The sequence below is a fragment of the Malania oleifera genome, chromosome 12 (assembly GCF_029873635.1).
Source record: "Malania oleifera isolate guangnan ecotype guangnan chromosome 12, ASM2987363v1, whole genome shotgun sequence".
In the NCBI taxonomy this organism is placed as follows: Eukaryota; Viridiplantae; Streptophyta; class Magnoliopsida; order Santalales; family Ximeniaceae; genus Malania; species Malania oleifera.
In genome coordinates, this window is record NC_080428.1 from 62,691,156 (window position 1) to 62,703,640 (window position 12,485).

The window sequence follows — 12,485 nt, forward strand, 5'->3', positions numbered from 1 at the left end:
AATTAAGTCCACATTCAATCCACTATCAAAAAAAAGAAAAAAAAAATAGTATGCCACAGTAAACACCAAAATGGTCTATTACTTCTTTTCACTCAAAATCTTTGGCCACTAACCTAACTTTGTATCTTTTTATATCATACAATCTAATCTCTTCTTCTTTCTTAAAATCTATTTACATCTTAAAGGTTGAGTTCCCCATGGAAGTCCATTTCCTAAGTATGATTGGACAAGATGGAGTGAAAAGTTCAAATAAGTAAAGGGTTCTTATAGTTGTTGAATTGTGTCAAAGTCATCTCCAAAACAGTCTATTTTAAGTCTTTTAATCCATAATTTAAGTTAACTAATTGATTTATTTGTACTTTCAAAATGTTTTTCAATTTTATTTACAAAATCAACTTTCAACATAAATATTTTTTCCAAAATTTAACATTTCAGAACTCGTGTTTGTTTTTCTTCAAACCCCTAATCCGCTCTCGCTCGCCGCTACTAACAGGGTCTCGATTGATTTCCCTTCCTTTAGCTATTAAGATGTTTTGCTAAGTTTGAAAAGTCCAAAGAGCGCAGACTGGTCATGGAGCTTGGGTACGGTTTCCCTTCCTCTAGAAAGAATTCCCCCTCCTAGTTTAGAATCCGATGTGAGGAAAAGAATCCTAAGTTAAGGCAATAGCACGGTACTGGATCATGTCGACCGCAAACGAACAATGGCCAGCCCCCGGTTCCTAGGGTTAGGGTATTCCCTATTATGAGCCTGCTCAGAAAAAACTCAAATTTCTGTAAATCTGAACTTTCTTTAAAGAAAAATGGATGGTGCTCACATAATGTATATTAGACTAATTACCTATAAACCGATTGCACGCACTATTTGCAGCATAACCAATAAATACACGATCAAAGATTTTATAGCCTATTTTCTTTCTCTCAATTTTAGGAATCCATACCATAGTTAAACATCCTCGGACTTTAAAAAACTTTAGTCCAGGTGGGAAGCCTTTCATTTGAGTGAACGTCATGGTGACACATCAATATAAGGAAGACAATAGTGAAACTGATTTTCTTACTAAAGAAGGAGAAATGAAAAACAATGTAATTCACGAAAAATAACACCTTCTACCATGTTATCTGAAAGGTATTTTTCGAATGGATAGGTGGGATCTCACTTCCGTTCGTCGTTAGTTCAACTCTCGAGTTTTGTTTGGTAAATTTTAATTTGTTTATAGTTGTTTTTGTGTCTCTATTTTTTTGTTAGCTTTGTTTAATTTTACTGTCCTGATTTGGTTGATTGTTGGCATTGTTTCTAGGAGGTTTTACTTTATTTTTCTATAATCTCCCTTTTACTTATTTTGTAACCACAATATTCCTCCGCAAAAAGTGAGAGTTTCTTAATAAATAAATGGAGGTGTCGCCCTCTTTTAGTTAAAAAAAAAAGTATTGAGTAATGTCACTTCATAATTATGTCATTATCTTCATATAGTTTGTCAAAAAAACAAAAAAAACAAAGAATAATTTTCACCACCCCTATCAAACCTTAACTTAATTTTCTTATCCAATAACTTAAGAAAATTTCTCTCCTAATTCAAATTAACATGAAGTAGAAAAGTCAATTACCAAAAATAAAAAATAGTCAATAATCAGTAACCCAAATTAATAAGATGAGCACAAAACAAATACCTATATTTACATGCAAAATTCCTTTGATATAAAGGGAAAAACCAAAATAAATTAAGTCCACATTCAATCCACTATCAAAAAAAAGGAAAAAAAAAAATAGTATGCCACAGTAAACACCAAAATGTTCTATTCCTTCTTTTCACTCAAAATCTTTGGCCACTAACCTAACTTTGTATCTTTTTTATATTGTACAATCTAATCTTTTCTTCTTTCTTAAAATTTATTTACATCTTAAAGGTTGAGTTCCCCATGGAAGTCCATTTCCTAAGTATGATTGAATATGATTGAACAAGATGGAGTGAAAAGTTCAAATAAGTAAAGGGTTCTTATAGTTGTTGGGTTGTGACAAAGTCATCTCCAAAACATTCTATTCTAAGTCTCCTAATTATTAATTCAAGTTAACTAATTGATTTATTTGTACTTTCAAAATGTTTTTTAATTTTATTTACAAAATCAATCTTCAACAGAAGTATTTTTTCCGAAGTTTAACATTTCGAAACTCAATAATGGTGCCCACATCATGTACATTAGACTAATTACCAACGATTGCACGCACTATTTACAGCATGATCAATAAATACACGAGGTAATATTTTTTTTGGTGACTTTTCTCATGTTATTTTAAAAATATCCTAAATCACTATGAATAAGATTTAATAATTTTATTTCTCTTAAAATATCTCTAAATAGTTTTTCATCGTAAATTTTGGTTCAACACATATTTCACATTTTTCAAAATCTTTTGCAACAAGTTTGGAATTAACCCTGAATTTTTTAAGCCTTTTTAAAAGTGACTAATTATTAATAAAAAATAAAACTAATAAATCCACAATTTACACGCCCACTTTTCTTCCCTAAATAGAAAGTAAAAATACTTTAGTATAAAAAACCCTTTGCATGTTAATTAGTTCAAAAAAGGAAGAAATTTTAAATAAAAAAGAAGTCACGTAGTAAAATACGAGTTAAGACCAACGTGCGAGGTGTGAATGGGCGAGGCAACATATGCATGTTATAGGACAGTCTAAAGGTCCATACTCTAATCTACTTCTAAAATAGACATGGCAAAATGGATAAAAATTCGTTAATCTGAACCGCATTCGATCCGTTTTAACCGACTTATAATTATCCGTTTGCTAAATGAGTCGAATATGGTTTTTCATTTTCATATCTACCCCCCTTAGCTGGTCGGGTCGGGTTTATCCGATGGATATCCGCCAACCCGCTTACAGTATTAACCCAGGAAAGCCCAACAAGCTACAATCCATCCCAAACCCTTTAAGGCTTTAACCCACCCAGCCCAATGAGCCCACTGCCCAAGTGCTCACACAAACACGGCCCACATGCCCCGCTCAGCTCAGTGCCTCACTGCCTCAACCTCTAGCCCTCTCCCACAATCCCACTCCCAAGTCCCAGCCCAGCCCGACAGGTGACAACCTCACAATTCACAACTCACAAGACTCACAACCCCTATTCCATTCAAGATTTCGAGCCCTAGAATCACAGCGACAACCTCACAAGTCACAACCCCTATTCCATTCGAGCTCTAAAATCACAAGCCCCTGAATCTGATCAACTAGTAGTTGGAGCCTGGATTTTATTGCCAGAGAGTGCCGCTACCATATTCGATTCTCCACCGTGAGCAACTGACAGGCTGCGAGCATCTCTGTTCGAACTTCAGAGAGCCAGCACAAGAGGAAAGAGTGAGAGATGGAGACCCTTCGAGCTTCAGTTCTAGCCTTCGTGAGTTCATCGTGAACCCTTCGGGCTTCAAACTAGATGGGCTGCAGGAGCTTTTGCTACACAAACACAGCTACAGAATACCCTTCGGTCCCTTCGTAACTCGTAAGTATTCTTCTTCTTCTTCAGTTGTTCTACAAATCTAATAAATTTGTCATTAGGTTCTGGCACAACATTGGGTTTGAAATTTTTAGGGGTGCTAGTATTTTGGATTTACAAAGAGACTAGAGAAACTTGTTGGTTTGATTTTTTTCTCTTTTTGTTGTTTTTGGTTCTTTTTTCCGTTTTGTCCCAAATTTTTATTGGAAAATATCTTAACTTGCTGGTTTGATTTTTTTTCTTTTTTTGTTGTTCTTAGTTCTTTTTTTCCTGTTTTCTCCTAGATTTTTATTGGGAAATATCTTATTTTCCCTTGTAAATTCCTTCCCTGTTAATAAAATTTCATTTGCTATAAAAAATAACAGAGATAAACAGGTCAATGCTCATATACATTCAGTATGAACTCAGATATGCTTATTTAGGAATTCATAAGAGTGTACACACACACACTAGCCATGGTCAAGCATTACGTGTGCACTCTATGGCCTTCAAATGTCTTATTATTTAGAAAAATGAGAAATTGTGAAAATATTTTAGGAATTCAATATTAAAATTTGTTTATGACTTTTATATTTTTTTTAGAGGAGTTGAGGAATGGTGGGAATATTTTAGACATTCAACTTTGAAATTAGTTTATCATTTGAAACACCCAGAATCGTGAGAAGATTGGAAACTGCTGTGCTGGGAAAAAAGTGACTGTTGTATCAGGGAAAAAAAGGAGATGGGCTATTTGAAAGAGTGAAGGTTAATTCGTAAAATATATTATTACTCATTTCTTCTTGTTGTGAAGAGTTATTATTTGAAAATATGTAAAATTTGAGGGGTATTGGAGCAGTTTCTTGGTAATATATATGATTCATGAAAAATGATGATTGAAAATTATTATAGGTTTGTTTGATTAATAGTAGGCTAAGCGTAAAACAACTCTCCAAATTAATACACAAACTAATCGCAAGTTATCGTATACAACTTAAATTATTATGACAAAAAATAAATTATTAATAAAATTATATTTGAGAATGGCGGATTATCCGTCCATCCGTCATGAATTATCCGACCCGAAACCGCCTAATCCGCCACTTAAACGAGTCGAATATGAATTATGATTTTTTCACCCGATAATCCGCCTTATCCGCCATGGATAAACCGACCCGATCCGCTTTGCCAGGTCTACTCTAAAAGACACCTATTATATTTCAATATCAAACATAAGGAAAATTATATTGAAATTCATTCAAAATCGCCCAAATTCGAATCCAAGATTCAAAATTCATGTCCTCAAAAATAGTATAAGTGAATTGATTAGACTTCAAAATATTTGGATACACATCATGACTAGGTATGAAGGCCACTTTTTTTTTTTTAAATTACATAGGAACTCCAGCCACCAACAAGTCCTTCGGACCCCCTGGTGCAGCACCAAATTTACGGATCAACGTCCTCCCCTTAGGTCTCGTTGATAAGGTAAAGTCCGGAGTGCGGACACGGCTTCCGTGCATCACTTAGACGTTCGACCAACTCGACTCCCGGGACATATTTCCATTACCATCCACGGTCCCCGCTGACTCACAGAGAACTCTCACCATCTACGATCTCCGCTGTCTCATAAAGCAAACTCTCACCATCCACGGTTACCGCTGACTCATGGAATAAATTCTCACCATCCATGACACTCCCTACCTAGCTCATCCTCAAAATATAATATGTTTATAAATTCAAAATTTATAAAGTTATTTGAACTGAAAATTTGTCAATGAATTAAATTTATAAAATAACTTTCTTTTTTAGAACAACGGATTTTCTCAATACTTAATTACTTATATTTTAACGACGCATTTATTTTGCTTATCTTAATTTAATTGAATATAAAATCCCTTTTCTTGCAAAGCTAAATAAAGACTTGTGAGGATTATGTGTTACTTGTAGAGCTTGATTTGTGCTCTTTTCTTCAACTACTCTTCTAGTAAGCACTCCATTATTTTAGTGATTTGACTTTCTAATTGTACGTCTTTTTCACTAGTTATACTTAATTAGGTTTGATTGGCATAATTTTGATTAAGTTAAAAGTTTCACTCTAAGTAATTAGTATTAATATGTTAGATCTTGACTTATTTAAAATAATGCAATTGAAAATAAGAGAATACGTTTTTACTTTTCTTGTGCGACATGGAAATCAAACGGAATAAAATTGTTTGTGCCATTTTCTTCCTCGGCAAGTTAATTAATTGAAAAAAAAAAAACATAATAAAGATGGTTTTGAAAAAAAAAATCTGAAGGAAAATAATAAAAACAGTTTTTCTCTAATTAAAAGGTTATTACATGTTATTAACATTATACTGAATAGCAGTTTGTTTTTTTTTTTTTTTCCAAAAAAAACTGTGTACTTTTTAATTATCTAAATGATGTCATATTGGGTAATATATATGCAAGAAATCAATAATTAAGCAGCATAATATTGAGTTAGCTAACTTGATATCTTAAAAATATAGTGATATTATATTGGTATTATAGGAAGTTATCATATCTTATTGTAATAAATAAAACAGTATCACACATTAATGTAGTATTATACTATAATAAATAAATAATATGATATGTTAATTAATATACCTTTAATTACATCGCTTTATCTAAAGAGATTATGTTTCTTAGCGAACATTTTAATGATTAAATATTTTGAAGGTGTTAGATTCGAATTTTGAAAAAAAAAAAAAAAAAGAAGGGTGTGAGACGACATAAACCCGTGAATTTAGATGAATTTATCACAATCAGTTAATGACTAGGAGTATACTTCATTTAAATTTTAACTATACTTTAAATAACCAGTCTACATACCCCTAATAAATAAATTTGATTATTTTTCGAATAATCCTAGGGTGCCACATCAGCTATGTGAGTAATGGTATCGGACCGTTTCGTCTTGACACACAAACAAGTGAGTATATGAGTAGTGATATTACACAATTTCTATCTTTTTATTTTTTTTAATTACATAGTAATTCCAGCCACCAATGAGCCATTCGGACCCCCTGATGCGGCACCAAACCTACTTATTAAGAAAGACTTGTCACAGTATTTGTTTTCCATTAATTATAGCGTGTCACATTAGCATTTGATCGACACAAATAATAAATATGAAATAATTTAGGCACAAAGAAAGTGTGCAACCATCTAATAAAGCCACATTCCATAATAAAGGTACATGCACAAATGGGGAAAACTTCTTTTCAAAAAATTGCTTTAATAAGGGTTCAATAACACAATGCAAATATTGATATACTATTTTTCTTCTATTGAAAGAGAGTTATTTACTCATTATTCTTTTTTCTAACTTTTTTCAAGATTTAAATTCGAAACTTTCAACATAAAAGTTTAGGTTTTACCACTAAAATACCTTTTAAAAGATATTAATACCATATTTTGTGATTCGCAAGTTATAAATCTACGAAAAGGAAAAGATAATATTACTTGAATATTTTTTTTTACTTTTAATTAATGAAAATACACGAATTTTTTTTAATAATTACAGCTAAAAATAGAAATAATTTGAGATCATGACTCATTTTGATAACTTTCTTCCTACTCATATGCGAAGAAAGTGGATAATTTAGGGGTGAACATTCGATTGGTTCTGTGAATTCGGTTAATTAATTAAATTAATCGAACTGATCAAAATTTCATATTTAACTGAATTCAAAACCGACCAAAAGGAATTTAGGTTAAATCGATTAACCGATTTAAAATTTTAATATATAATATATATAATTATTTATTATTAATTTATACTATTCGGTTAATTCGATTAATCGTATTAACCAAATCCAAAAATTGAACCAAAAATTTTAAATTTAAATTCAATGAAAATAAAATTTGAATTAAATTGAATAAATTTTTAACCAAATTATGCAGATATTGATGAAGTAGGAAAGTGAAAATTGATAAAAGAAAAAAGAAAAGGAAAGAAAAAAAATCATGGAGTGATTCGGGGTATTAACAAATTGCATGAGGATTGAGGACCAATTAGAAAAAACCTTATTTTAAATTTTTAATGTTTATTTTCCATCTCATAAATATTTTACCAAAAATATATAGTAAGAATTCCGATTTTTGATTTCATTACCAAACATTTTCTCGTTAACTCTGTAGTCTTCTATACCTACGCATAAAATTGAGCTGTGCCGAGCCCACCCTCTCTCTCTCTCTCTCTCTCTCTCTCTATTTAAAAAACAATATCTTTCGTATATCAGTTGGACGTTCGGCCAACTCTACCCCCAGGACACATCTCCATTACCATCCACGATCCCTACTGACTCACAGAGAACTCTCACCATCCACGGTCCCCGCTGACTCACAGAGTAAATTCTCACCATCCATGACACTCCCTACCTAAGTCATCCTTAAAATATAATATGTTTATAAATTCAAAATTTATAAAGTTATTTGAACTGAAAATTTGTCAATGAGTATTAAATTTTATAAAATAACTTTTCTTTTTTAGAACAACGGATTTTCTCAATACTTAATTACTTATATTTTAACTATGCATTTATTTTGCTTTTCTTAATTTAATTGAATATAAAATTCCTTTTCTTGCAAAGCTAAATAAAGACTTGTGAGGATTATTTGTTACTTGTAGAGCTTGATTTGTGTACTCTTCTTCAACTACTCTTCTAGTAAGCACTCCATTATTTTAGTGGTTTGACTTTCTAATTGTAAGTCTTTTTCACTACTTATACTTAATTAGGTTTGATTGGCATAATTTAGATTAAGTTAAAAGTTTCATTCTAAGTTATTGGTAATTAATATGTTAGATCTTGACTTATTTAAAATAATGCAATTGAAAATAAGAGAATACGTTTTTACTTTTCTTGTGCGAAATGGAAATCAAACGGAATAAAATTGTTTGTGCCCTTTTCTTCCTCGGCAAGTTAATTAATTGAAAAAAAAAAAAACATAATAAAGATGGTTTTGAAAAAAAAAAATCTGAAGGAAAATAATAAAAACAGTTTTTCTCTAATTAAAAGGTTATTACATGTTATTAACATTATACTGAATAGCAGTTTTTTTTTTTTTTTAAAAAAACTGTGTACTTTTTAATTATCTAAATGATGTCATATTGGGTAATATATATGCAAGAAATCAATAATTAAACAGCATAATATTGAGTTAGCTAACTTGATATAATATAGTGATATTATATTGGTAAAATAGGAAGTTATCATGTCTTATTGTAATAAATAAAACAGTATCACACATTAATGTAGTATTATACTATAATAAATAAATAATATGATATGTTAATTAATGAATATACCTTTAATTACATCGCTTTATCTAAAGAGATTATGTTTCTTGGCTAACATTTTAATGATTAAATATTTTGAAGGCGTTAGATTCGAATTTTGAAAATAGTAAAAAAAAAAAAAAAAAAAGAAGGTGTGAGACCACACAAACTTGTGAATTTAGATGAATTTTTAATGACTAGGAGTACTTAAATAACCAGTCTACATGCCCATAATAATGAAATCTGATTACTTTTCGAATAACCCTGGGGTGCCACATCAGCTACGTGAGTAATGGTATCAGACCGTTTTGTCTTGACACACAAACAAGTGAGTATATGAGTAGTGATTTTAGACAATTTTTATCTTTTTTTTTTTTTTTTTAAATTACATAAGAACTCTAGCCACCAATGAGCCCTTCGAACCCTCTGATACGACACCAAACCTACTTATAAAGACCTATCACGATATTTGTTTTTCATTAATTATAGCGTGTCACATTAGCATTTGATCGACACAAATAATAAATATGAAAAAATTTAGGCACACTGAAAGTGTGCAACGATCTAATAAAGCCACATTCCATAAACTTGTATGGTTATTATGTAGGCTATTTTATTTGAGAAAGGTACATGCCCAAATGGTGAAAACTTTTTTTCAAAAATTTGCTTTAATAAGGGTTCAATAACACAATGCAAATATTGATATACTAGTTTTCTTCTATTAAAAGAGATAGTTATTTGCTCATTATTCTTTTTTTCTAACTTTTTTCAAGATTTAAATTTGAAACTTTCAACATAAAAGTTTAATTTTCTTTTTTATAATTACAGCTAAAAATAGAAATAATTTGAGGTCATGACTCACTCCGGTAACTTTCCTCCTACTCATATGCGAAGAAAGTGGATAATTTAGATGTGAGCATCCAATCGGTTCGGTGAATTCGGTTAATTAATCAAATTAACTGAATTGATCAAAATTTCATATTTAACTGAACTCAAAACCAACCAAACCGAATTCGGGTTAAATCAGTTAATCGATTTAAAATTTTAATATATATATAATTATTTATTATTAATTTATATACTATTCGGTTAATTTGATTAACCAAATCAAAAAATCGAACCAAAAATTAAAAATTTAAATTCAATGAAAATAAAATTTGAATTAAATCATATAAATTTTTAACCGAATTATGCAGATATTGATGAAGTAGGAAAGTGAAAATTGATAAAAGAAAAAAGAAAAGGAAAGAAAAGAAATCATGGAGTGATTCGGGGTATTAACAAATTGCATGAGGATTGAGGAGCAATTAGAAAAAACCTTATTTTAAATTTTTGATGTTTATTTTCCATCTCATAAATATTTTACCAAAAATATAATTCCGATTTTTGATTTCATTACCAAACATTTTCTCGCTCTGTAGTCTTCTTTACCTACGCATAAAATTGAGCCGTGCCGAGCCCACCCTCTCTCTCTCTCTCTCTCTCTCTCTGTGAAGCAGTACTTCCCGGTTTCCAAGCAATGGCCTTTTACGGTTCCTGAGTAGTTTTTTATTTTTGCCGCCTCCGCCGTTAAAATGCCCTTCAAGCTTCCCCAGCAACCATTGTTCCCTTCAGAGTAACATTTGACTTAGGATGAGACCAGTACAGAAGAAGGGCATAAACAGAACCAGAAGCAGGACGAGCAATGAAACAGAGCAGCACCGATGTCGCCGGTGATGGCAGAAACTCTGCTTCGAAGCCTCATCGTCTAATTATCAGCGTAAATTTTCAGAAGTTCAAGAGACTTATGTATGCTTCTCTGAGTTCTCTCTTTTGCTTTCCCACCTCTCTTCTTGCTGTCCTCCTCCTCCTCCTTTTGGCCTGCAATGGAGGTTCTGTGTTCTACATTAGCTTCTCTTTTCCGGCCAAGACTCCGCTGGCGTCTCCCTCTTTTCTCCCAGAAATTTCCGCCGGCGAAACCCCACGAAAACAGGCTTCTTCGACGCCTCCCCTCTCTTCTTCTTCTTCTTCTTCTTCTTCTTCTTCTTCTTCCTCCTCCTCCTCCTCCTCCTCCTCCTCCTCCTCCTCTGTGAAATTGGAAGTCAAACGAGAAGACCAACGTCCGATTCTGAAAACCCATTTGCCCCTTCTTCACAGATCGCAGTATTCGGCTCTTCCCATATTCGATTCTTCGATTCATAGGCAGAGGCGGCTCCGAAAACACAGGGGCGCCTTAAAGACTCTGCGTCCCGGCGATTTGTCAACCCAATTTCCTGCGAGGCTGAGGGATTTCCTTGGTGGGAATTCTTCTAATTCTTGGTGTAAGGTTCGATTTTTCATGACTTGGATTTCTTCATTGCAATCGTTTGGTAAAAGGGAACTGCTTACAGTAGAGAGTTTGTTTAAGTCACACCCGAATGCTTGTTTGGTCATAGTCTCAAACTCCATGGATTCAAACAGGGGAACCCAATTGTTAAAACCTTTCATCAATAAAGGGTTTAGAGTAATTGCAATTTCTCCTGATTTTGAATACATTTTCAAGAACACAAAAGCAGAAATCTGGTTCAATAGGTTAAAGCAGGGGAACATTGATCCCGGGGAGGTCTCTTTGGGTCAAAATCTCTCAAATCTGCTCAGGCTTGCTCTGTTGTACAAATATGGAGGAATTTACATAGATGCTGATGTTATAGTTTTGAAGAGCTTATCAAGCTTGAGAAACACCATTGGAGCACAGGCAATGGATCTTCAAACTGGGAACTGGAGCAGATTGAACAACGCTGTCATGATCTTTGACAAGGAGCATCCTCTCCTCTTGAGGTTCATTGAAGAATTTGCACTTACATTTGATGGGAACAAGTGGGGTCACAATGGACCTTACCTGGTCTCCAGAGTTGTTTCGAGGGTGGCCGGAGAGCCTGGTTTTAACTTCAGAGTGCTGCCGCCTGCGGCATTTTACCCCGCGGACTGGACCAGAATCCGAAGTCTCTTTCATGGGCCGAAGGATGCGAACCATTTGAAATGGGTGGTGGCGAAGCTAAAGGACATTCGAAGGCATAGCTTTGCGGTGCACCTGTGGAACAGGGAGAGTAGAAGAGTCAAGGTTGAAGAAGGAAGCATCATCAGCCATGTAATGTCTGATTGTTGCATCTTCTGCAATTCTTCCTAAAGTAAGGATGATGATGATGAAGATGATGAAATGACTCACTAATTTCATTCTGTGATCTCTTCTGCAAATTGTGTATTATTCAGTTCATTCCACCATAATTCTTGTCAAGTAAATTTAAGTTAAAAGAGAAATATAGAATCCCTTCTTTCAGAACAAGTATTTTAATTTTGTCTCTCTTGAGTTGAGCTGGTCTCTGTTTTTGGCAACAAACTTAAATGTCTTCTACTTGGGAAGTTTTGAAAACTCCCATGTGGAATAGTGCTACCTCTCTACCATCAGATTTCAGACTTCAACTTAGCTGAATTCGAAGAGAAATCAGAGAAATGATGCCTAGCTCTCAGCATTGTGAATAACTTAGGACTTGGCCATGTGTTCTTTGTCAAGGAGTGGGAGTTTGGATTTTGATTTGTTTAAATTTGAAAGAACTCAACATAATATTTAAAATGCAGAAAATTCTAACCCTAAATTGAATTCCATTCTCCCAAATACCAGATATATTCATATTAGGCTCTAAAATTCTTTAGGTGAATTAAGGAGTCTTAGATTTTAAGT

The 12,485-nt window shown here is 32.8% G+C and overlaps 1 protein-coding gene across 1 annotated transcript; it reads left to right on the top strand.

The window, feature by feature from the left end:
• Positions 1 to 10,324: 10,324 nt before the first annotated feature.
• Positions 10,325 to 12,105, top strand: LOC131144463 (uncharacterized protein At4g19900). Its single transcript, XM_058093132.1, has one exon. The coding sequence runs from the start codon at positions 10,473 to 10,475 to the stop codon at positions 11,931 to 11,933; it is 1,461 nt and encodes a 486-aa protein (XP_057949115.1). The 5' UTR covers positions 10,325 to 10,472; the 3' UTR covers positions 11,934 to 12,105.
• The last annotated feature ends 380 nt before the right edge of the window (positions 12,106 to 12,485 follow it).

Excerpts from the sequence above, each read along its gene's own strand:
- LOC131144463 (XM_058093132.1), top strand. The coding sequence starts at position 10,473 with ATGAAACAGAGCAGCACCGATGTCGCCGGTGATGGCAGAAACTCTGCT.